General features: G+C 43.7%; 1 protein-coding gene across 7 annotated transcripts in view; it reads right to left on the bottom strand.

Moving 5' to 3' along the window:
- Positions 1-26959, bottom strand: part of HIPK2 (homeodomain interacting protein kinase 2) — a 165965-nt gene that overhangs the window by 109057 nt on the left and 29949 nt on the right. For all 7 annotated transcript variants that reach the window (XM_083574188.1, XM_083574192.1, XM_083574193.1 and 4 more), the window contains exon 2: positions 547-1639. In XM_083574188.1, the coding sequence (XP_083430314.1) occupies positions 547-1639 (1093 nt within the window). The remainder of the gene's footprint in view (positions 1-546; positions 1640-26959) is intronic.

The following is a 26959-nucleotide window of genomic DNA, read 5'->3' as shown; positions in this document are numbered from 1 at the left end:
CTGCAGCAAAAATAACAGAAAGCCCTTGACATGCAAAATATTATCGCGGTAGGAGCCTGCAAAACATCACGTGACAAGAAACATCTTGGCATAAGGCAACAGGAAAGGGACTTGCAGTGGGATCCAACCTTATTATCTGCATTATCATAGGAGAGCATGCTAGACAATGGAGCTAATGGCCAGCTCTGACACGCTATAGTGCCACCATGGCAGGTGGCAAGAAAGTGGTATTGCATCTATCAAGTCAGTGGTATCAGGTGACTCAAAGGGCCAATAGGTTTCCTCCTGATCTCGGGTTGATTTCAGCGCTTTCTATAGTATCACAGCAAATGCCTTTATGGAATAGAATCACAGCCATACAATTGCAGAGTTCGAAGGGATCCCAAGGGCCATCTAGTCCAACCTACTGCAATGCAGGAATCCTGCACACAGCCATCCCTGGCTGGGCTCAAACCACCAACCTTCTGGTTAACAGCCAGACGCGCTGACCCATTGCGCCACAGGCTCCACTTATCCTGATGTTTTTATTTGACTCAGGTCACTTACCTGTAGTATCTGGACTGAAGGTAAGTCGAGCACACAGCCTTTGACACATGACTCGCAGAACCAAAGTCGATGACCTTGACCCTGTATGGCTGCCGAGATGGATCCACCAGCATGATGTTCTCTGGCTTGAGGTCTGCATGAATCAAGCCCAGGCTTTTCAATTTCATTAGGGCCGTGGCTACCTGCTGCAGAATTGGTCGGATGTATTTAAGGGGCAATGGGCTGAACTTGTTTTGCTTTAAGAAATCATAAAGGTTCTGTTCCAACATTTCAAAGACCAGGCAGGTGTGGTTCTTGTGCTGGAAACATTCATAGGCTCGGACAAAGTTGTAATCATCTGCGCTTTCCGTGCTTAACCGGGCCAGGATGCTCACTTCAATTTGACCTTGCCGGGCATAAGATGGATGGTTTTTAAGGATCTTGATGGCCACAATTTCATTGGTGCCACGTTTCCAGCATTTGACCACTTGCCCAAAGGTTCCGCGGCCCAAAAATTCCAACACTTCGTACGTATTGGTCATGGAACAAAGCACTTCATGTTGCACCAGCTGGTAATCCCCTTCACTGTTGGAGCCACTGTTTTTGGATGTGGCCGTGGATGTGGTTGTGGTGGCTACCGTAGCCCCACTGGCATTGTTCTGAATCATTGGTGGGTGCTCTTCGATAATCTGCACGCTGCTTGTGTTCTCAATTTCCTCACTCTTGCGCTTAAGTCCACATTTTTGGTAGGTGTCCAAAAGGCTCACAGTGCTTCGACGCATCAGGTTGTGTGGTCCACCTAACGCTTGCCCAGATACTGCAACCACACCAGAGGTGCTGTTGGCGGATGTCACCACAATGTGCCCCGTGCTGGCTGGGAAGATGATGGTCTGCTCGTAAGGGATGCTGGGGTTGGGGATCTGGAGAGAGGCGTTGATGGCGGCGGCGGCTTGAGAGGACTGCACGTTCTTGCTCTGACTGTAGACTTTGCTATGTGTGCCGTACCCAGTCATATCCCAGTTAGAACTTGGTTCCACTTTTAGTTTCTTCACGCTACAGAAGGCACTTGATTGAAGGGTGTGAGGGGAGAAAACTTGCACATGTGAGGCCATACCTGCACCGCAACACAAGAAGAAAACAAAAGTGTTAAAACAGTTAGCCGTGACAATACTTATAGGTCCCTCTTACACCCACGGCATTCAAGAAAACATACAAGAGTTTTAAAACATCAAAAATTCAGTTTTTAAAAACCTTTTTAAAAAGACCAGTCTTTTGAATGCAAAAAACAACAACACAATGTTTAGCAAAAGTCCACAAATACATAAGCTTTTTAATGGTGAGAGTCATTTAAGATTATTTATTTATTTCATAAAAATTTATACCCTGCTTGATTGCAAAAAAAAAATCTCAAAGCGGTTTACAAAAGTTTCTTAAGACGAGTGTTCCAGAAAGTGGGTGACACAACTGAAAAGACCCCGTGGCATGTTATATTTGTTTTCAACTGAGAACAGGGTGAAAGTAAAGCTTTTCTACTACCTAGTAGTGTAAGCAAATGCTTCTCATAAGACAGCCTATCTGCACTGAAAGCTACAAAATGTAAATCTGTGCAGAAGGACAACAACTGTGAAATTAAGGATTCCTGTAAAGATGTCTCTGTACACAAACAGGAAGAATGAACAAGAATAATGATTTGATTAAGTGTAAGGACCAAGCTAGATGAGACATCAGAGAATCATGACTGTATCATTTCTCTAGTATTATTATTATTAATTTGATTCCATACCCACCCTTCACTATAAGGCCCCAGGATGGGTTACAGCCATTTAAAAAGACAATATTAAATTTAAAACATATTAAAGCCTAGAGAAAAAGGTGGGTCCTAAAATATATACCGTATTTTTCCGTGTATAAGACTATATTTCCCCCCATTTTTTTAAAATTTAAAATTGGGGGTCGTCTTATACACGGGGGTGTCTTATAGACGGAAAAATACGGTATATATCAAATCTGCAGCAATGTGAAGAGAGGGGTTTAACTCTTTCTTCTTTGGGGCATTTCCTGGACATAAATCCCTCCCTCCCCCCGAAAACAGCCACTTGCCCCATTAGGGAAAACATGGGTTAGAAGGCATAGGTCATGCAGCTGGTCTCATCATCCCAATTACATGAGAATTCAGGAGTCATACAACAGATGTAACTAGGTTTTGGTTGACTTCACTCAAAGCTGTCTGAGCAGAATTGTCAATACTAGCAGTTAGTAATTTGAAAAGATGGGTAAAGAGGAATATTAGTTACATAAAGCAGTGCTAGGTAAATTGCTAGGCCTGGGTACTGCTGGGATAATTTAACACAAATTTCTGACAGAAAGCATCTTCCATATCAGATATGAAGCTAGCAGATGCTTCCACTGGCGTGTCTTTACATTCTACTGTTCAAGAAAAACAGGGAGAGGGGCAGTCTCACTCCTATATATGATTATTTCTCCAGAGTGCTGCTCTATTTGCGGCCAGCTTCCTGAGCAATAAATTGGCGCTGTATTCGAAAGTTCAATAGCACTACGTACTGTGTATGTATGCCAGCCTCCACCACACAGAGCCCAACAGACATTTTGGACTACAGTTCCCATCAGCCCCAGCTAGCACACTCATGCTCGCTGGGGCTTATGGGAATTGTAGTCCAAAATGTCTGGAGAACAGCAGGTTGTGGAAGGCTGCCCTCTGCTTTTAAATAAAGAGGTGAATGACCTCTTTTGAGAATTTACTTGTGAGGCATAAAAATATAACTATGACAAATGTTCTTAAAACACACTGCTTTGCTACAAGTTATCTATAAACGTACTGAAAATTGGACAATTTTGACCTTTATGAATGCACACACAAACACACACAAAATGTCTTGCCATTCCCTGAATGAAAATTGAAATCACCCCTGATGGTTGGCCTATGCCCAACATAGAAAATGTGTTCAACAAAGGAAGTCACACTGAAAATACACAATAAGCTAGACTTCCTCCGAATTTGCTAAGTTCACTGGCATGTAACTAATGTAATCTGCATATCATTGTTATTTATCTGACAGATGCCACACAACATTCATTCTACACTCTTATTCTGAGGACTGTCACCCTTAAACAGGAAAATGTTCTTTCAGCTATTGAAAAATCTTGATTGAGTGCTTAGAGGTGGTGAGTTCACATGCACAAGTATGTTCCTCACCTATCAAGCGACTTGCTTGCACGTGTGAATCAACCATTCCCTACTCAAAACACCACAGAGAAATTTTTGTAATCATCTGACATCACCCCAAACAAAACACGTTGAATCAAATACCCTGCCTCCCTAGGAACTACATTAAATTTTTTATCAAAACAGAACTAACAGTCATTTACTAGTGGTCTCCAACCTTTTATGGGCCTGAAAGCATATTTGAAAATCTAGGGAACTTTTATGCACATTTCACAGATGAAAAATGGGATTGCAAATTTCCTTCCCGAAACAACAGGCAGAACACCTACACCCTAAAAAAAGTCAACCCTCACAAACAACAAAAACTCAGTGTAGCATTCCAAAACCTTGCAAACCTCTCCCAAACAACTGAAAAAGGAAACTTCTAAAAACCACCCCAAAATCCCTTCTAATTAAACGAAAAACAAAAAACTGGAAGGGGCAGGGAGTTGTGGGTGTACTAAGGGTATTGTGATGCCATTGGAGGTCCCAGCAATAGCCCAATCCTTTCTGTTTTGCTTTTCCCTATTTGCATGTTTAAAATTGCCAAGCTTGGTATAGTGAAAATCAGGAGTATGGAGGCTGATAAAATTCAAACTGAAATTGAGAGGAAACCCAATTTAAATTCTTTATAGATGGTAGATGATACCACAGGAATTGAATAATCTTTTAAAACGAAATCCTGCTGTGATTGATGCTAATATTTTACAATGAAGAGTGGGGTTGCCGAATAATTTTTATAAATACTGGGATCCGGTTACTGAAAGCAATTCATGAAATAACAGATCATAGGTTTGGAAAATGGTAGAAAGTGATGCAAAATGTCAACAGGATTTAAGGTGTCAACACCAATAAATATTTTCTGTTACGCAACTAAAAGCTAAAAACGTGTGAATGTCAGACATCGGAAGTTTAACCAGAGTGCCACTGCAGAGAGAGCATCTGTAGTTAAAAATCTGGCAAATAGGGAAAAAACAAATCATAGTCACTCAGAAAAGAGACAATATATGATTTAACAGTGCTTACAGAAATGTGCTGCAAGATTGCAACTTAACTAGAATAATAATTAAGGAGCAATTAAATTCATTCATTTAAGTACAGACAAGCACATGGAGAGGGTTACATTCCAGAGGTGGCGTGTAAAGCCAAATTTGTGTATAGTAAAACACACTGGGTGCAATAGCAGGTGGGATTGCCAAAGGCCCCCACCCCAAGGCCTGCCTCCTTTCCGCCCCCTTTTAATTATTATTTTTAATTGCCAAGCACACAAAGCTGAATGTGCACAAGTTAAATGTGCTTAAGTAGTAAGTTACCTGTACATATTGTATTATGTGAAGAACTGCTTTTTCAGTCCTGAACCTCCTATCAATCAACATCACTGGGATCCCATATTTCCAGAACACAAAAAAGAGACAGAGAAATCTCCCTTCTCTCCACCCAGCCCCATTCACTTCTTCTACCACATTGCAGACCATGCTTGCCGTACAACATGATGCCTTCAAACATCCACAGATCATACAAAGGTACAGCTTTGGAGAACGTATGAAGCAAATGACACAAGTTAAATTAATGTTAAAGTGCACTCAGAATAGCCTTGTCAGGCAGATTTGTTGCAATGCAGAAATGCCTTCGGGCAACTGAGAAGTAGTAACGATACTGCGCTCATATTTTATCTCCGATGTCTCGACTTCAAAACCCTAGCAGAGGTCACATGCAATTCCCATTTTCTCTCCATAAGAGTCCCTGGATGAGGTCAGCTAGGGGTGTCAGATCCAAATTAAGGTGCATTTGCAAAGCAAGGTAGTCAACTCAAGACAAAAATAGCTGGTGATGCCATACGTGCTGGAAATGAAAACCTTTGCCCACTCTTCATGTGGCTATCTTACACAAAGCTTGACACTAACTCTGCATTCCCCTTGACTAGTTCTTTTGCTTTGCAAATGACTTCAGGTCCATTTTTAGGTACTTAAGAGGATTCTGAGCCCAGGCCCACAACACAAATTTGCATAAACGTTTAGAGTGCCTCTGGGCAATTTAAGTTGGCAAGTGCCTGGGGAGATTCACTGGCAGCGTACTTGGCAAGTCACCCACATACCCTGGAAGCAAAATGCCACCCCCCAAGTCTTTTACTAAAAGCAGGGAGAAAGGGTAGGAAATATTGTGGGACAATGCAAAAGACTCAGGTTTTGGGTCTCCTGGGCCACCAGCAGGTCAGGCTCTCATTACCTAAACTGCTTTCTAGTCAATACCAGGTTTTCAGTTTTTAAAAGAGGACAAGGAAAGAAATAACACACCACTCTTTCAGGATAGTGAAATCCGGTCCTATTACTGCAAAATCTGCAATAGCAAAGGGAGGAATTCAACATCTCACTAAGGTGGCTGTCCAGACAGGGCAAATATTTTGGCTTGGCAGATGAAATCCCCCCCTCCCCAATTTCCCCCCTTGTTCTGCTCCAAGGATTCTCCAGCCCCCCACAAGCCAAATGGGGAGGAAGGGCATGCAGGGGAAGATGGGCGAAAGCTCTGCTGTACAAGCAGTAATCTTTGCACAGGCATGCCTCCTTAGTTAAACCGCACCCATAGTCTTTTACTAACACTTTAGATTTTAAAAATCAAATCAGCTTAAGAATAACTTCTTGAACCATGGTAACTAGACATCAGGCTTATGAGATATACCTTTTTCTTTCTTTTATTTTGCTAGAACCCTGTAGTCCACCAGCAGGCACCAAGTACAGAATACTGTCTCAGTTGGGCGACAGTTTTCAGCACTCTTAACCAACTTCAATTCCCAGGGGAATCATTTTCTGGTTTGCCTCAGGCAGCAAAATGTCTTGAGCTGACCCTGCCCCCAAGCTTTCCTTTTAGTAGGGGACATCTTTTCAGCAGTTGCTCTTATTAGACAATTGTGAGCCAGAAACTTCTGCTTATCTACTTCACATTTTCCAAAGATCTGGCAGTGATCCTGATTGACCTTCCACTCAACTCTGTTCTAGAACACTATGGCCTGAGGAACCCTGCTCTTCTTCAGAAGCTTCTACGGAGCTCTCAATGAAAAGATCAATAATGGCGGAACAACTTCCCTGAAGGACAGTTTGCCCATTATCTTGGTCAGCACTGACGGAAGCAGCCCTGAGTGAATTTACAATGCATCTTCGGCCACATTCACATGATACATTTAAAGGGCAATGATACCACTTTAAAACAACACTGACTCCCCGCAAAGAATTCTGGGAGCTGTGGTTGGGTTACTGGTGCTAAGAGTGGTTAGGAGGCCCCAACCCCTTACAGAGCTACAATTTCCAGAGTTCCCTGTGAAATGGGATTGGTTGTTAAACCACTCTGGAAACTGTCGCTCTGTGAGGGGGGTGGAGTCTCCTAGCAACTCTCAGCACCCAATTCCAATTCCCAGATTTTTTTGGTGGGCGGAGCCATGACTGTTTCAAGTTGTTTCATAGCATGTTCAATGTATGGTATGATTGTAGCTTTAGAATGCACCCGCCAGGGATCTGCTGCAAATCTGTTGGGTTTTCTCGGCAGATAAATCTGTGTGGAAAGGGTTTCCTGAGGGGCCAAGGTTTAATTTGCAATGCCATGGTTAACCCCTTAGTCAATGAAACAGAATCCCAGGACTCATTAATTCACGAGGCGAGAGAAGCTAGCCAAATTGCCTCCATGTCTAATTGCCCCTTGTACCTTCAGTCACTAGGGGAAAAGAGGTTAAATCACCCTAAGTCTTGCTCCCTTCTCTGCAGGTTTTCTCCCCTGCTATTTCCCCCTAGCCCACTGCCTGGCTAGCTTATGAACGGACTTGACTGTTGTCCAACCCGTAATGGCATCCTTTTACACATCCAAGTTTCCTAGCAGCGGAGGAAGGGTACTCATCGCCATGACAACAGAGCCTTTCCTCCTGGTCCTCTTGTTGTCTCTCCTGGTTACCCTTGTCTGCGGCTCTACTGATGGGGGAACCAAGACACTATCAATGGCTGTTGTGGGCAAGGACGCAACCTTCATGCCTCAGCTGGCATGAAGAGACCATAGCAGAAAGATCCCCAGTCCTGTCCAAATATAGCCCTGTATATGAGAGAAAAGGTATCTCTAGGCGGGAATTTCCTCATACACTCAACAGACAATGGTGAAGAGAAGTTCCTGGACTAGGCCGGAGACCATACAGGAAATAAACAGAAGGCCTCCAGTGATAAGATCCTATTCCTCCCCACAACTCTATACTTACCTTTTAACAACCCTCTTTGCCAACTTCATAATGCTTTTTGAACTCAGGGTTGTTGTTGTTTAAAAAGTAGTTTGGTAGCTTAGAGATGGAAGAAACATCTGGAATGCTAAATGCGGGATGAGATACTGGAACATGCATGGGAAAAGGGAAATACATGAAGCAACTCACGATGTATGAAGGAGAAAAATATTGTTAAATAAAGATAAGAATGTCACCATGCATGTTAGATTTCTGTCAATTAAATATTTTATAGCAATTAACCTGGTTTATAAATAAGTAACATCTCTTCCTTCTCTCACCACCCCGGGGATAAAAAGGACAATGTGCTGAGCTGGCAGCCTCTCGGAAATTTTAAGAGCAAGCATAACCTTGACTTGTTTCCAACATTCAAAAGAAAGGGGGAAACAATGACCAAGGCTAGATAAATACTTCAGGAGCGAAACACAGAAACAACAACAAGGCATTCACAGAACAGCTGAAGTAGCCTCTAAGCTAGAGTGTGTTTGTGTCCCATATGCCCACTTTTATCCCTCCACAACACACAACCCTGGTACCAAGGAAGCCCATCGAGAGAATCCATGCCACCTTCTAATAAGCCTTTAGATCCCTATGTCCTGCACCGTTTCAAAACTGTAACAGAAATAAAAGACTCAATTAAGCAAATACACACCTTTCAGTTAATTCATAACTGCTGGGACCAAGGAAAGGCCCTTTGGAATAAGCATTCTGGGTTGCTGATGTGTAAACTGCCAACCCACTAAGTGTGCCGATTTATCCCAGAGTTCCCAAATTCAAACTCACCTAGATTATGCAGCTAGGGCCAATCCCTTCTTAGGGAGAATGGGAGGGAAAAGAACCCTCTGTATGCTTTTAACCTGCTATGCAAAAACCTTTGTGTATTCCAGTACAAAGGACAGTGTGAGTAAACCCTGCTTAGTGTAATTTCCTAGCAAGCTGATGGAATCCAGTATATATATATATATATATATATATATATATATATATGCAGGGGGGACGACCTCTGAAGTTCCAGTGACTCAGATACCAGTTTCCCCTCACTTCCTCCCCACTTTCCCCCTGACTTTCCACAGGGTGATGATGTTGCAGTAATGGATTTTAGCATGAGGCATATGGTGAGCTCAGAGAACTGCAGCAATATTACTCAACTTGTCATCCAGGACACAAACATCATATCTGGCTAAGGCTGCAATCATGATTTCTCTTCCCACTGGAAGAGAGTCATAGTTCCCTTTCTGGCATTAACCTTTCTGAGCTTGATGTACATTCCCAACCACCCCCGTTCCGACAGCCCCTCAGTATTTCTCCAATAATAAATAATAAAGGACTCCTGGTGCTACGCAGACACAACAGAGGAACAATTTTGCCCATCAGGTGGCCACTTTGGTTCCAGGCTTTCCCAGACGTCACCAATACAATTTTTATTTTTTTTAAAGCACACCTATGGTCATGATCCAGACTGCACACACAGTGGGGGAAGAGTGCAAATGATGGTATGCTATCTGTTGAACCTTGACTCTTGGATTTAGACTCCACAGAACAGGTAACGGAACAGGTTTATTATGCAGGGTCAGACAGAGCTCCTTGGCAGAGCTACAAACACAGGCCTGCAGCAGAGTTTATGCTGGGCTAGCGGAAGGGTCTCGCTTTGGAGCTTCTCATAGGCATCTGGTTGGCCACTGTGAGAATAGGATGCTGGACTAAGATGGACCACTTGCCTGATCAAGCAGAGTTCTTCTTATGAAGAAAGGGGAGGGGAAATCTAAGGCTGTGTTGCACTTAGGGAACAGGGCAGTTAATTGCTGTGCCTGAATACAGTACAACATATGACAGAAGTTAGGAGAGTGGGTGGGGAACAAGGATGGAAAGGAAAGGCAATTCAAGAAAATACTCCTCCATGAGCTTTGCTGTGTGGATCAGTAGCAAAGGGGACTTGAATTCTGAGGCTAAATGAAGCAGAGAGATGAGGATTTCCTATGCTGGAAATACTTTTCCTTTCCAGATTCTCCCACTACCTTCTCTAGGCATGGAGTGAAGTTCTGGATTGTGTTATCCATTTTTTTAATATTCACTTATTTTATTTAAAGTAAAGAAGGGGTTAGGTGAAAAAGAAAGGATTTAAGAACCCCAAAGAGGGAGGCAGGGGTGTATAAAGATCCCATGGTCTCCTCTTGATAATGTAGACCATGTTTAAGAGATATCAGTCTTGTATTTGTGTCAGCCTTAAAGTGGCCCTAAGCAAACTACAGTGTCTTATCCTCCATCTCTGCAACACGAGCAATAATAATATTGCAGAGGAAGTAGGGCGATTTCATTTCAAATCATGCAAAGCTCAACTGCCTGTGGTCCATTCACCATCTTTGTAATCACACAAACTCTTTACATCTGTAGGGCTAGTTGTATCTTCTAGGCTTACTCAGACCAGAGCTGATTATGAAGCTGGGAGAAGACAGCAAGCAGGTGGCCAGTTCTTGGATAGACAGTTCCCTCTCCCTTCAAGGCTTAAGTCCATCATGCTTTTCCCCCTAGCTCCACAAACAGCTCTGTTCTGAGACAAGTAGCTTTTCCCAATACTGGCGTAACTTTCCTCCATGCAGTACCCTGGGATGAGGTAGGATGGTTTTAACTCTACTGGGATTCTACCCACTTTGAGCACGACTCACCAGCGTATGTAAATCAGATATAGCATATACAGTATATCAGTAGTGGGGAACCCGTAGCCCTCCAGTTTTGCTAGACTCCAGCTCTCATCATCCCTGACAATTGGTCATGCTGGCTGGAGGTTGCTGGGAGTTGAGACTCCTGAAACATCTGTCATGAGCCTGGTGGAGATGCCATGGAAGGGGTAGGAGATCAGGGAGCAGGAGCAGGGAGGCAAAATTAGGACTCAGTAAATGTTGGATCTGGCAGAGGGAAGCAATGATCAGAAAAGCCGATGAGTGGATTGTGGGGAAGATGGAAGCAGGTTGTCAAGAGAAATGTCCTTCCCCTGTGACATCAGACACCTACAACCAGCCACCTTGTAATGGGCTTCTGCTGGCTCCTCCTGTCATTTCCGTCAGTAAGGGTCCTGCTCTGAGGGGCGCCTGATAGTAATTCTGATACTCAGCAAGCACCTCTATCACCAAAGACATGGAAACACAAATGTTGACCAACATGAGCAAATTTCACAGGCCCAGCCCAGTCGCAAAAGTGCCTGTTGGCTTGCCCAGAGAGGAAACAGCTGCCATGTACCGTTCTAAAGCTTGTGGGGCAAAGAGATAGGAATCTTGCACCAACGGCACCTGACCTTTTCCTTAATGTAGTTTGCAATATTATACTATCCTTCAATTTGATTTAGCAGGTTGTGTTTTAGCTAAGGCCCTTGTCTAGAGTTAGCGAAAGAAGGGCTCGTTTTGATTAAAGTTCATACATTGACAAATGTCACTAAATAAGGGAGAAAATTGGATCTCTGAGTCGGAAACATTTGAAAGAGACTGACACAAAGCAGATAGCGTTTTCCAAAGGGAATGAAAAAGTGTGTGTAGATGATAAGGTCAATAACAAAGGCCCTGAGTGCACCGGGTTATATTTTTCCAACGCATAGATAATATGAGGAATGATTCAAGACTTCACTAAATGCCCCTTCCAGGTTTACTCATGTGGATGGTAAGCTGAAAGTATCATGAAATGAAGGTACAATGTCAGGGGCAGTAACACAAAACTCTGCACAGATAGTAGGTGCCTGATGTGTCTCAAAAGGAATGCTATTCCACACCAAGTTACTGTGGAGCAGGCTTTTGATATTTATGGAGCATATAGGAGAAACTGTCCTATGAACCTCAGTGATCTACTGGGCATATAAGAGATAACATTTCTAGCGAAGTTTTCATTTTTTTAAACAGCTCCATGATAGGCTGCATGATTCAAGTGGTAAAGGTTGTGACGAAATGTTGTCCCCGTTGAATCTCTGCCAGAGAAAAGGAGGGGACATTAAATTGTCTGCCCTTTCAATGAGTTAGCTTCAAAGGGTTTTTTATTTTATTTTGTACCTTCTTTTGCAGGCTTCTCTCATCCCAACCCTGACCAAATATTAATTGTGCAGGCACTAATTCCTGTATGAGGACTGCTTTTCATCATGCAAACGCGCTTTGCATTTACACATCTGCATTGACGTCGTCCACATAAAATTCAGAAGAGCACAGAAAGGGCTTTATAGTCACTGCCTCACAGAATGGAAAAGAAAAAGGAATTGCAGCTGGTGGCTAAATACAGAACCTGAAAGTTACTGCAGTGCTTCCTCTTCATTTGTACCACTGACTTGTGATTTATAAACTGGGCCTAACGGGTGGCAGGAGAGCGAGGCTACGCTCTACATTAACCAGCCAATGAAACCTCACACAGTAACTCACAGAAACCCCTGGCTAGGAGAATGACACAGGCTGCTTGAAAAATATTGTGGACAGCATGAGGCTAGTTGTTCAGCATCCCAATGATGCACAGAAGCCACTTGAAATAAATGCCTTCAAGTTTACCTTGAGGGAGGAATCTGTTGTTGTTGTTTTAAAACCTGTCTGCTCCTGAAAGTTAAAGAGACAGAGAGAGAGAGACAGAGAGAAATTCCAATTGCCTCTCTCCCCACCAGATAAAAATATCTGCAAACAAAACTCAGTCCTCTTCTACATATTCCCAGTTATACAGCACGCGCACGCATGCGCACACACACACACAGAGAGAGAGAGAGAGAGAGAGAGAGAGTAGCATTAGCGATTAGGAATGCTCTAGAAAAACAATTCCTGCTGAGGTTGCCTGAGGATCTCGTCACGGCACTGAACATTTAAGTTGAATTCATGGAGGGCTTCATAATTCCAAACTGCTTCAGCACCATTTTTAGTCTAATTAGTGCCCATGTCACAAACCGCTGAGATTGTCTTTTTTTAAAAAAAACAAGATTCAAAAAGTTTCCCTCTCCCTCTCTGCCTGCTTTTTAGTAGCGGTAATTTTCTGCTAAATATTTTTTGGGGTAGCTTGGACAGATATAGGAATGCCGCAGGATAAAAGTTAGGAACCATTCCTCAATCACTTTGCGATTAAGGAGTCTCTTGGGTAATGGGGATGGGCGCAGAAGTGAAGCGAACCTTCGAAGACCACAGCAAGGTCAGAAGGGACAGTTTTGCAATAAAGCGGCTCAGTATGGCTCAGAGCTGTGAGAGTCAGGTCTCAAAAGTCAGGTCACCCCAAAACTCACTAGAAAAGTAGTCACTGCCCTTCATCCTTCCACCTGCAGCTGGAATAGCCAATGTGGTGCCTTTAAGAAGTTACTGGACTACAGGTGCCATCAGCCCATGCTGGCAGAGTTTAACAGGAGTTGCAGTCCAAGAACTGGAAAGCACCACATGGGTAAGCCCTGACCTACAGCGGGGAGAATAGTAATGTACATTTCAGAGCTGACGGGACTACTGAAATAATGTGTTTAGCCTTTAAAACACTTGAAAACAGCTCTGTGCAAAAATTAAGGGTGAGACAAAAGCTAAGGTTATGGAGAACGGCAGCCGAATGACAGGCAACAAAACGTTCAGGAAGTTCTGAGGTTCAGCTTTATCTGAAAAGTTTATTATCTGGCTCCCAGGGCGATCAGGGTGGGGGCTGGGGCTGAGCGGGTAGGACAGCCTGTAAAACGATAGGGAAATGTGTGCCGAGTACTGTACTTGCTATGTGTTGCAAACTAGCTAACTGGCGGAGAACCCTGGTTCTGGTTCCATGAAAGCGAACACCCAACAGCTTCTGCAGGAGTTGCTTCCTAAGCGAGTGTAAGATGTTCGTGTACTTTTCACAAATGCAATCAGCAGCAGCAGAAAACTGGGAGGGAGGGAAAGGAGAAATGGGGGGGGGGTTGGAGTGCTGAGGAATGGAACAGATCAATAGACAGATTAAATAAAAGTAGAAGAAAGGAGAACAGTTTGCAATACTATGTAAATAAACTATATAAGCAGAGGTGTTTTAATGCGAGGGCAGGTAGACAGAGTAGTGAGATGGGGGACAGGAAATGCAATTATCTCACAGTCCCTGTTATTACACTTCTCCATAAAATCCTAAATGCAGCCCTTCACTCTTCCCACATAGTGAGGTGGCTGCATATGCTGTCACCACATAACAAACACTTGTATCTCCTTTGAGATTTGGATATGGAAGGGATATGAGAGACCCCCTTTGGCCATTTGGGAGAGAAATAAAGCTAACTTGAAGCATGTCACTTGCACTTCCTCTTTCTCCATAACCATCATCAATACACGATTCAACCAAATCGCACAATTAAAATGAAATTGTTTGGGCCATATGTGGTTCGAGCACTGCAAAACTGAAGTTCAATTATGAATGAGTTTGTGGCTTCCCCTCCACACACACTGATTTGAGTATGGGTTTTGACACCGTTGTGATTCGTTTATTTCTGCACTGAAGCAAAGTTATTATTTTCTTTGATTCTGCTGGCCACCAGATCTTACGAGTCTGTGATATATTTCATGAACATCTTCCCACTCTGCTTCCCTGTTTTCAAAGCCAGCCATGAATTGAGAATAAACTTGCTGTGTGAATCACCTCCCTTTTGATACTAACCATCAGACAAGTACAGAAACACCTCAATGCCTCTTTCTTGGGACTGTGGTTATAAAACAGGGATGAAGCAGTTTCTGGAAATCATGTTAGGTTCAAATGTAGTTACTTATTTACCACAATTATATCACTTTCACCACTTCTCTGTTAACACAAAGCAAGGAGTCGCTTTTGCATTTAATGAAAATGGTGCTACTCAAACAAGAGGGGTGAATTCTTTACTTTCAAGGAGCCTCGCCACCATATTAAATAGAAAGGCAAATATATTGAATTGTATGATTTCTATTGAATTCTTATCTTTCAAAAAAGAATGATGCAAGTCCCAAGTAACTTAGTCACAATCTGCTGTTCGTGCCTCAAGACAGCAGGATATCCAGAACATTGGTCTCTAGCCTGAGCCTTAGTTTGCAGTGATTTTGTATGTGACTTCATCCCATTGCTCAACTTTTATAAGTACATTTTCCAGCTTCAGAAGAAGAAGAAAAATGGATTCTTATAATAGCTCTTTGTCACACAAGAGTGTTTGGAGAATTAATTAGTACATGGGACAGATTTGTACAAACTGCACCAGCTGATGCCCATACGCCCCACTGGGAATTCATCCCAAGGGAAAGTAAGTTCTATTTTCCATAAGAGATGTGTCAGCAGAGGCTTTGAGGAGCAGATACACTGTACTAGTACTGCTAGCTCCCCCTGTGTCTTCTCACATTGCAAATTCTTGCCACAGAACCCCAAACCTTTAATCGTCAACCCCACCACGCCAGTGGGCTTGGGGCAATCCCAACAGGTTGTACCACACAGAAAACTTCAGGTTGTAAACACAGCAGCAGATGTTGGGGCCAGAGGAGCAGAGGTGCTAAAGGACTTTTACGTGTGCCAGGAAGGTGTGTCCGCTGCTGCTCTCAGGTGCAGTAGAAAATGGGTGTTAGTGCTGAAGTGAAATTCAGCTGGTAGTTGAATAGGGGAAACGAAACATTTCAGGCAGCAAAATATATTGGGACGACCTTGAAGAGGAACAGACAAAGATACCCTGTTTCCATAATCTTGGACTGCAAAGGCCCTTTCCATGATGAAGTAGAAAATCTTCTTTATCTCTAAATAGCTTAGTTTAAACCCTTGGCCTTGATCTCGTATATACTCTTCATACATTTTACCATGAGCTTCCAGGTCAAAGGGGGAGTGTCCTATTGATCACAGCAGAAGTGAGCACAAAGCAGATTGGGCTCTGCCAGCAGGATGAAGTAAATTCTCAGTGGATTCTGTAGCAATAGCAATAACACAAAAGCTTTCTCCTCTCCTAAATTAGGCTGTTAGGATTTCTGATCTGGGGTAACCGAGATGTAGGTGTGTACAGTGGTACCTCGGGTTACATACGCTTCAGGTTACAGTCTCCGCTAACCCAAAAATATTACCTCAGGTTAAGAACTTTGCTTCAGGATGAGAACAGAAATTGTGCGGCGGCGGCACAGCAGCAGCAGGAGGCCCCATTAGCTAAAGTGGTGCTTCAGGTTAAGAACAGTTTCAGGTTACGTCCGGACGTCCGGAACGAATTAAGTTCTTAACCCGAGGTACCACTGTACTTGCATATGAAGCGTTTCCTAGCGCACCGTTCACTGGTGAAAACAGGTCATTGTCTCTGCCCCCTGCACTACCATTTTGTACCAGACTCTGCCCCATAGCCATTATTTTATATCTGGCTGTGGTTTGCAGTCCTCAAGGATTAAGTAAAAATAATCTTGCAAGACTGAAAGCTGTTCATGAAAGGTTTACAAAGGAGGTTTACTTGGTGACTGCCCAAAACAAGCATTTCATCTTCTGGAGGGTGCACTAAAGGTGGAACCTAATCATATTGTGGATGTAGTATAAGTTCTTAATTGGGCTAGCTTTTAAGTTATATTTGGTGTTGTCTTAATTCAGAAACAGAGATTTTTTTTAGTGACAGTACTCACCAGTAAGGAGTACCAGCACCCCCCATGGCAGTCATTTTGTGCTGTCACCCACAGCATTTTTATCAACATATGAGTGCCAGTGCCTCACCCCTTCCACCACAAAAAGGCACAGGTTAGAAGCGTTTTCAGAATGGGTCAGGCAGGAAATCAAAACAAATGTATAAGTAACTGTCTGCTCCTCACACATTTATTCTCAACCACTTTTGCCAGGACAAGGTGTAGGAACAGATTTATATAATTCCATGACTGAGTCTCTGAGTCAGTTAACATTCATAGCATTTTTATAAGTGTTTTGTTTATGGCAAGGCTGTTGCGTGACATTCAGCACTTTATTTTGTAGGTGTCACTGGAAACTCGTATCAGCAGCAGGCTGGGCTGAAAAGGTCAGCTTTCCTGTCAGTGAGCTTCATTTTGCTGGGATCAAGTTAGCATGGCTTCCTAGCTAGAGTGTCCCAACCCTAGGTCCCAACCCTACCATTAGGCAGAGTGAAGCAGGTGCCTGAAGCAAGCTGCCTTTTAGTGTCATGAAAAGGTAGCAGCAAATCAATTGCTATTTTTTTATTACTGCATTTTAGCTACATTTCAGGAAGAAGCCAGAGGGGAAACTTAGTCATTAACCCCTCTCCCCACAAAAAAAGAGAGAAAAGAAGACACCAGATTTGCACAAAATTTTCAAATGCCAATTTATATGTATAGGTGCCTATTTAGAAACAGTTACAATAACAGAAGTTATATAATCATTGTGGGAAAGACAGTGGCATGTGTGCCTGCCCAGTGTTTCAATGTCCCTCCTACCTTCCCTAGGGTTATTTACCTCTAAACCAGACTTGGACCACACAGTCCTTCAAACAGAAGCCCATTTCCAATAATCAATTGGATTGCTTCCGATTGCCCTTCAGATAGATTGTCGTCTGTAAAGTAGGAAACACGGCCACCCTTGGAGAGGTAATTGTGAGGTTTTCTGCACTGGGTGCCCTAATAATTTGGATGCTATGCACCTTTGATTTGGAGAGGAAGACTCCTTATTACGACTTCTCTTTTGGTGGGAAAAATTATTGGGCTGGCCCTAGAAGTCTCATATTTAAATCCTCGCTCAGCCATGAAGCTGGGCGACCCTGAGTAAAGTTTCTCTCTCTCTCTCAGCCTAACCAACTTCATAAGTGTTGCTGTGAGGATACAATGAGCTGGGAGATAACAACATACACCCCGCTCTAAGCTCCCTGGAGGAAGGGCTGGATAAAAACATAACCAGTAAATAAGCAGGTGGGCCTCCAAGCTTCTGGTAAACAAGATGCTGGCCATACAAATATACAGGTTTCCCTCAGAGCAAAAATAAAGTGAACCAAACAAGAGAAGGGCAGAACTCTCGCCAGTTCCATTATGGGTGCAAAAGATGCTTCACGTCGTCTATACAAACAGATAAATAAATCTGTATGGAATGCGCGGGGGGGGGGGGATGTCACACCTTATGCTTCAAAAATCCAACCACAATTGCTTGGATCCCGACTAAGTGAGTTGAACGTGCTTCCCATTGAAACCAATGGAGCTAAGTCATGATTAATTTGTTGCAAGTGGGATGCAATAATATCAGCCCCAGCGTGATGAAGGCGGCAAAATCAGAGCTTGAAAACATGCTGGAGCTGACAGGAGACACCAGTGACCAAGAGTGCCAGAGGCTGGACCCTGGGGAACGTTCAAGTGGGTTTGTCCCACCTCTAAGAATTCAAACATCTCTAGTCAGACATCTCTAGACAGCCCCGCTCCTGTCATGTCTTTCAGTAAGGAGGCTCCGCTGAGGGAAGCTTCTAAGTCAGATACTGAGCAGGAACCTCCATCATAGAGGACCCAGAGACGCCAGCACTGACACAAAAAATCCTCACAGGCCCCACCCACTCACAAAAGGACCTATTGGCTTGCCTAGAGCAGGAACACCTCCCATTTGCTATGTTAAGAGTTGTGCCCATCCCACAAGGCAGGAGCCATGTAGCTTGTTGGATCAATGTCTCAGCTTGCCCTACAGCATGCAACTCACCTGCTGTGCCTACAAGTTGCTCAGATCTATACATTAAAGTGTTTGGAAGAAACAGAAACTTGAGGTTGAGTTCCTTCACCAAGCAGCAAAGCCCAGGACACAGGCTTTCCATGTCCCATGGTGGGGTGTAGAGGGCGATTGATGCTCTGTCATGCCCTCTGGTCATTCGTATATACGTAGACCCTGCACCCAACACTGGAAAGGGTGGTGCCCCAATAATGTAGCCTGGTTGTTCTTACCAACATGGCTGTACATATGCCAGCATAGTTACAGAGTCATGAAACTCAGTGGCGTAGCGTGGGGGGTGCAGGGGGGGCCGGCCGCACCGGGCGCAACATCCGGGGCGGGGGCACGCTCGCACTCGCAGCTCTCTGCCCCTACTAAAATCCACGGGTTAGGGGGCGCAAATTACTTGCCTTGCCCCAGGTGCTGACAACCCATGCTACGCCACTGATGAAACTTACCTAGATGAAAGTTCCTATTTATCTAGTTATTAGAGTTAAATTAAAGGATCTTGCACCATGTTCATTCTAATTATTCCACTGACACACCTCTTGCTGTTTCTGTTTTAAGCACACCCAGTCTTTAACATTAGTGCCACTGCTGAATATCAAAATCTGAGTTTTGATTTCCTGGGGTGCACAGCCTCTTCTAATCAAAACAGTAAGTGCTCTTCAATGGGAAATCCTTTGTACTGTGACGATGCATAGAGGGGAGTTGGACAGCAGTGGCAAGTCCTCCATCTCCACAAGTTCACTAGGCCCATTTACACGATTCCTACATGTACAATTTGTACATGTATATGGACCAAACAGATGGTATATGCTAGGGTTTCCAACTGCAATCTCACCCCTCCATGCACACCCCATCTGCGTTCATTGTACACACTATGTTCTTCTTAAGAACTGGGACGTGAAATCAGGAACGTGCAAAATAGTTCCACATGAATTCAACAATGCAAACAACTGTGATCTCATCCAAGAAACCCATAAATTCAAACACTGATTTCTGCATTGTCTTTGAAAATGCCCTTACAATCTACATTGCATTCTTCCTTAAAAATTGACCCTATAACAAATAGCACAAGCAGGCAATTGGCGTCACAGCTCGCTATCTGTTCCAAGGTTTTTATCTTGGCCACGTTTGGGTGGCACAAACTTTAAGAGCTAACAAAAACTCCCACCCAGTCTGCATCTAACAGAAGGCAATGTCCACCCCCTCTGCCCATTGAGAACTGGCCTTCCTTTCCAAATGCTAGTTCCTTGGAACCTCCTGGCATATCAAACAAAACACTGATTAACACAGCGGCTTTGAAGAAGCATTCTAATCTGTACAAAACACAGCACTGCGTCTCTGCGTACAGAGCAGGTGACTTTTGCATGAATGTGGGCCTGTGCTTTGTATTTGAGGCCTATTGTTTTCAGAACAAAGGGAACAGGAATGTTTCATATTTGTGCCCAGGAGATGACTATGTCTACCAACCTCTTAAATACTAGAAAGGATGTTTTGGACATGGATTCAGCACTGATGACTTTAGCAACAGGTTATTTGTGCAAGATCTTCCGTCTCCCTACAACTTGCTCAGGAGTGTATTCCTGTCTGTCCTGAGTGAACCAAAGGAATCTAATCTACTGTTAGTACGTCTCTCATGAAGAGAGCAAATTGTATGGCACGTCTGTGATCTAGGGAGCAGTGCCCGGACTGACTAAGTGGCCTTGGACCACTTGCCTAGTTTTCACAAACAGCAGGTGATGGATAAATCTGTTTTTGGACTGTACCACTTGAGAATGTACCAAGCGGAAGAGGCTAACCTGATAGAAGCTGCCTACATTTAAGGAAAGCCCATGCACACACAAAAATGGCATGTGAACTTGAGTCTACAGCTTAATGAATCCACGTAATCAGAGCATTTCAAAATCCATTCAAATATTCCTATTTCCATGGAAGTCTCCATCAGTATTCCACACACAACAAAGAGAAGCAGCTTAAACTCAATGCCACTGCTCTCGCATTAGACATTTGTAAGAATTACAGCTTTTTACACAGTGAAGCTCTAAAAGTCACAAGCTCTCCTTTTCTGCATTTTGGCAAGCTTGTTCTTCTGGGTGAAACAAAAGGTCGTTTGGAAATACACAGCAAGCATAGTAAGAGATGTAGAAAGTGTGTTGGAGGATTCAGGGTACACAAAAGAAAGACAAAGTGCAAAGTATGGAATTCGCTCCCACAGGAGGCCTTGGTGACCACCGACTTGGAGGGCTTTAGAAGAAGATTAAGCCATGGTTTTCCCAGTAGTGATGTATGGAAGTGAGAGCTGGACCATAAAGAAGGCTGATCGCCGAAGAATTGATGCTTTTGAATTATGGTGCTGGAGGAGACTCTTGAGAGTCCCATGGACTGCAAGAAGATCAAACGTATCCATTCTGAAGGAAATCAGCCCTGAGTGCTCACTGGAAGGACAGATCCTGAAGCTGAGGCTCCTCTCATGAGGCCACCTCATGAGAAGAGAAGACTCCCTGGAAAAGACCCTGATGTTGGGAAAGATTGAGGGCACAAGGAGAAGGGGACGACAGAGAACGAGATGGTTGGACAGAGTTCTCGAAGCTACCAGCATGAGTCTGACCAAACTGCGGAAGACAGTGGAAGACAGGAGTGCCTGGCATGCTCTGGTCCATGGGGTCACGAAGAGTCGGACACGACTAAACGACTAAACAACAACAACAAAAGAAGATTAGATTAATTCATGGAGGATCAGTGGAGGCACTCTTGAATACCTGTTGCTGGAAAGCACAAGAGAAGAGAATGCTCTTGCACTCTGGTCTTGCTTGCAGGCTTCTCATAGGCTATCATCAGGAATAGGATGGTGGACTAGATGGGCCATCTTCTTCTGCTGGTGTGTGTGTGAGTGTTGTGTGTGTGTGTGTGTGTGTGTGTGTGTGTGTGTGTGTGTATTAATGGATTGGAACTATTCATTTCAAAGAGAAGGAAACAGAAGGAGCCTTTAATAAAATGCACTAAAATAAATAGTAAGTGAAAGGGGTGAGATGATTGCTCCTTCTTCACCATTCAAATCAACTTGAACAGATAGATGTGAAAAGAAATGTTATGATCATTCCAGTTAATAACAATGAAGGAACACTTTGCATCCTATTTAAGCTTATTGCTCCTAACACAGCATTTTCCTACTGTTTACAGACTTCTAAAATAAGTACAACTAAATGGGTGGTAAGAAATATAACTTCCTTCTGTTTTTCAGCTTGCTTAATTTCAGTTTGAAAACATTTTACAGTCTTAACCTAGGAGATGGCCTAAGTCCATGATTTGCATGTGTATAAGACTCCAGGTTCGGTAATTCTCCATTAAAAGATTGGAAGTAGCTGAAGCCCAGAGACCCTGGGCATTCACTGCCAGTAAAAAAACCAAACAAAGCTTGGCAAGAAATTGGAGTAAGCCAGTATCGTTTATTTTTTCCAAAGTATAAAGCCAGTAAGAATATATAAACACCTGTATTAGATCATCCCTATGTAACAGCTGGCGAGGGGCTGAAAATGTGTGTTGTTCACAACTGATTTGGTGCTGCTTTGGAAGTTCTCCAGAAGCAGCAAGAAATGAGGTGTGAGTGACTTGCATGTCATAGCTGAATGGGGCTATCACGATGGGGAGATATGTATTCTGTTGTCCCCATCGTCTGTGGAACAAGCACCTCTCCATTTTAGAAGTGAGACGGATAGGTTAACGTTTTAGAACAGTGGTTTTCAGAATGTTCTAGAAAGCCCTGGGGTTCTCTGGAAGCTTTCCAGAGAAAGGTTCTCCAACAAGAAGGTCAGTAATGTCAGGCAAGCATGCTTGGCTGCTGCTCCCACTCTCCCTCTGCAATGTGCAGCACCAGATCTGAGAGGGCCATTGACAAAGTGCGCAGTGGGGTGGGGCAGCCCCTACTTTAATGGGCCCCACTAGGGTTACAGGAAGGCAGCAGTGCTGCAACCAGGGCCTGACAGCTTGCGTTGCCATTTTAATTACCCACAGTGCTCCATGATAAGGCTTTCTTAGTAAAGGTAAAGGGACCCCTGACCACTAGGTCCAGTCGTGACTGACTCCAGGATTGCGGCGCTCATCTCGCTCCACTGGCCGAGGGAGCCGGCGCACAGCTTCCAGGTCATGTGGCCAGCATGACTAAGCCGCTTCTGGCGAACCAGAGCAGCACACGGAAACGCCGTTTACCTTCCCACCGGAGTGGTACCTATTTTCTACTTGCACTTTGGCGTGCTTTCGAACTGCTAGGTTGGCAGGAGCAGGGACCAAGCAACGGGCGCTCACCCCGTCGCGGGGATTCGAACCACCGCCCTTCTGATTGGCAAGTCCTAGGCTCTGTGGTTTAACCCACAGCGCCACCCGCGTCCCTCAAGGCTTTCTTAGGGACAGACACTGAAAAAGTGAAATGGTACCTTCCAGATGCCAAAGATTAGCACAGTGTTTCTGGGTACCAGGCCCCAGTAAGTACCCAATGGGTCTACCAGCTACAGAGCGATGGCACGACGTAATAGGCTAGATTTGTGCTTCAGCTGAGAGGCCTGGTGACATTTATCAGTGTAAAAGTCAGTGCTGAAGACAGAAAGTTCTGTAAACGACTAGTTTGCAGAAACAAAGACACTATTTCAAAACTGGCAGCCCTCTTGGTAAGAACATTTGTTGTTTTTAAAGGAAGTGACATGCAGAGTTGCAGAAACTGTGGACTAAAACAGCATTTGCTCTGATAAGAATGGTTTGTGAATTCCTATATTATTTTTATCCCCCTTAGAGGAGGAATGCCAAACTGTCTCTGTCAGGCTAGAGAATCTACCTCTGATGCCTTTTCAAAAGCAGTATTAAGAGACTTTGGTATTTTGTCAGCTTCCTAGAATGAGAAAGCATTGTTGCTGAGCAAAAGACACAGCCTTTCTGAAAATCACAGTACATTTCCAAGGGCTTCATAAATCCAAAGGCAAGTCTGCCTGAATACCTACAACACGTTTTTCACTTATCGATGTACGGATAAAATAAATAATAATCCACATACTCCCAAATCCCATATGTATGCTGAAAGTTTCAATTAAAATAAACACCGGTTAGGAGAGACAGGCTTTCAAATAAGACAGGGCAGGATGAAAAGCAGATCCACTTCTATATGTACAATGGATAAAACTCTTGACCAAACCCCAAGTTTGGCTGCGGCAACTGGGATACGAGTGCAGCATTCATAAAAATGTTCCAGGGAGGCAGTCATGGAATAGTATCTCCCACACATGGTCATATTCTGCAACTAGGGTTTCATAAAACTGTTTCAGGGGGAAAAGATCATGAAATAGAATCTTCCACACCGACTCGTATTCCACATATTAAGCCATTTTACACATAGCACTAGGTCAGTTTCTTCCTCAGTCCCATGATAAGGCTCGCCAGTTGGCTGGTTTTGGAGCAAACCCAAATGGTTTTCTTTCACTTTGAACTCAGCCTATATGCTAGTGCCAGTCAGTGGATAATGTCAAATTTGTGTACGCTTAAAATACCCGTAAGAGCAAAGTCTGTTCTCTGTGTGAGCGGTAGCAACTGGAGGTGCATCAGATACTTTTTTCGAAAGCACAAATTAAAAATAAATCACAGAAAACAGATGCAGAGAGCAAGTTATTAACGGAACAGGTACATCGTGTATTGATCGCAACCATGCATTCTCTGTAAGGGGAGAGCAGAGCATTGAGTGGTTGTCTGAAATCCTGGAGAGCCCTGTGGACAATACCACATAAGGCCCCTTCCAATGCGATGACAGAGACTACATGATTGTCACAAGTCTCTGGAATAACCTCCCTTTCCCCCATTACACTACTACCTTCTCAGCCCAACACTGTTGGACAAGCAACCACAGGATGAGGAAGAGAGGTTAACCACAGGATGAGGAAGAAGCTACAGCAGCCATTTTACCCCCTGCTCAAGGGGCCCCCATAGGAACGTGCTTTATACCAGTGGTCTTCAACCAGTCCAGACCTGAAACCCTCCTCTGACTCCAAACTGCAACCTGGGACACCCACCTTCACTTTTGATTTATACTTAATAGTGCTAAAAATGCACATTTTTATTCTAAAATGGCAATTCACAGAGCTATATATAGCATTACCTCAGTGTTACTGCTAAATGAAAACTAGTCTTGCAACATGACAGGAGAAAGACAAGAGCATGTAGCTGATCAGAAATATGATCTTATTTTTAAAAAATAGCCTGTGCCTTTGTCCTACTACTAGGGCCGGCCCACCCATGAGGCAAGGTAGGGTGTCCACCTCAGGCAGCTGGATCCAAACACAATTATTATCAGGTGGGAGAGATGGTTTGTCACTGGTGGTATGTGAGGGGAAAAAACTGCTTTCAACAGGTACGACTAACATGGCTTGGTTACACTTGCAAGCAAACCAAGAGGGAATTAAATGACTAAAGATGAAGCAACGGACTTAAGAAAGACATTAGGAAATGTGAACTGACAGGGGAGCAAGCAAGAGACAGAAAATAATGGCCAATGAGGAATGGAGCAGAGCCTGAATCAATTCAAAGAATAGGGGAATTATGGATGGGAAGGAAGGAAAATAAAAAGCAGGCACGCAAATCAGCTGCATACCATGCAGACAAGAAATAGCTCAGAGCCTCCCAAAGCCTGACTTTATAATATTAAAATTAATATCAGCCATGGATGGCCAAGAGTGATAACATTCTCTCTGTGCAACTGTGGTGAAAGCTATATGCCTTGCACTAGCAATTAAGAGTGGTAATAAATTCAGTTCAATACCCCCAAAAAACAAAAAAGACTGTTGGGGGGGCTGTAATCCCCACACCCCTTGGTGAACAGATCCTAGTGTTAACAGGAAGCAGAACTCAAAACCTTGCAGCCCCAAAGCACAGTTGCCAAGTAAGTAAGTCAATGCAATGCAACTACAGTTGTACCTTGGTTCTCAAACAGAATCTGTTCCGGAAACCGTTTGACTTCCGAAAATGTTCAAAAACCAAGGCGCGGCTTCCGATTGGCTGCAGGAGCTTCCTGCACTCAATCAGAAGCTGCGGAAGTTGCGTCTGACGTTTTGCTTCCAAAAAACATTTGCAAACCAGAACACTTATTTCCGGGTTGGCATTCGGGAGCCAAAAAGTTCAAGTCACAAGGCATTCAAGAACCAAGGTACGACTGTACAGGTGATGGGATTAGCAGCCACACCAGAAAGAGGACACTGGTCTTAATATGTCCACTTGTCTCACTGACAGAGCCAGCCCTACGATTAGGCAGGGCTATATGACTGCTTCAGGTGGCAGATGCTGGGATGTAGCTGTTCCTTCTGAGTCTGGTGGCTGTTGGAGGACAGAGCTGTGTGTGTCATGCAGCTTGTCCCACACCCCTTCAACGAGGCTGCCGCCGTCAGGGAGAGAGCACTATGCCATTGCCAGTACCAATATAAAATGCAGCCCCCAGTCTAGTTGGCTTCTGCATGTGGGAATAGGGCAAGGATGTGCCTTGTCCTTCGCCTCTGGCAGCAAAATGTCTTGGACTCACTGTAGACAACTAAATTTTAACCCAGCAAGAGCTGATCTGATTATTTTGTCATATCGCCTCTTTTTTCACTCTCATAAATTTTATGAGCTGCCAATGGACATGTTATTTCCCCCAGTGCTTATATCTTTTTTCCTGGAAGCTTTTTTCGTTTTGTTTTTAAAGGTGTATATTTTAAGTGGCAAGGTTCAATAATTTCTTAAACGAGTTAGAAGCAAAGCAAGACACAGAATCCAATCAGAACCAGTCCATAAGTCTGAATCTGTCAGGATGAGCCAGGGTGTCTGGTCTTCAGGCTAATCCCCTTATGGGAAAACATTCGAGGGTACAAAATAAAATGCAATCTTCGTAAAGGGGAAAGGGGCAGCATTATCCACTTCAGGTTCTAGTGCAGCCAAACCTCAGATAGTCCATTGGTTCTGTCTGGCCTGGCTTGGCTATAAATACTTATGAATCAGGTGGTCTCTAGGTGGTCTCATTTTACATCCAAGCTGATAGGTAATCAGTCACCTGAGATTGAGCACACACACACAAAGTCATAAATACATATACATACATCGACCATGAGAACTGGCTGCTTATAAAAGAGAATAGCTAATGTCGAAATAGGAAATTTGTTTTGTCCAGATATTCTGGGGTTATTCAAAGTCCAGTGTCTGTGGGCAGGGGCAGTATTCTAAACTTCCTGAATAAAAAGTAAACACAAACTTCAATTCTTTAATACAGCCAAAATTCTAATATCCCTGCCGAACAAAATGGTAAAATATAGTGATTTGGAATAGTACATTCTAATGCTGGATTATGATTATTATTTTTAGTAAGCCAGGACAACTAA

The sequence above is a fragment of the Podarcis filfolensis genome, assembly GCF_964270895.1.
Source record: "Podarcis filfolensis genome assembly, chromosome: 10".
Classification (NCBI taxonomy): domain Eukaryota; kingdom Metazoa; phylum Chordata; class Lepidosauria; order Squamata; family Lacertidae; genus Podarcis; species Podarcis filfolensis.
The sequence above is the reverse complement of the archived record's forward strand: the minus strand, read 5'-3'. Positions and strand labels throughout refer to the sequence as shown.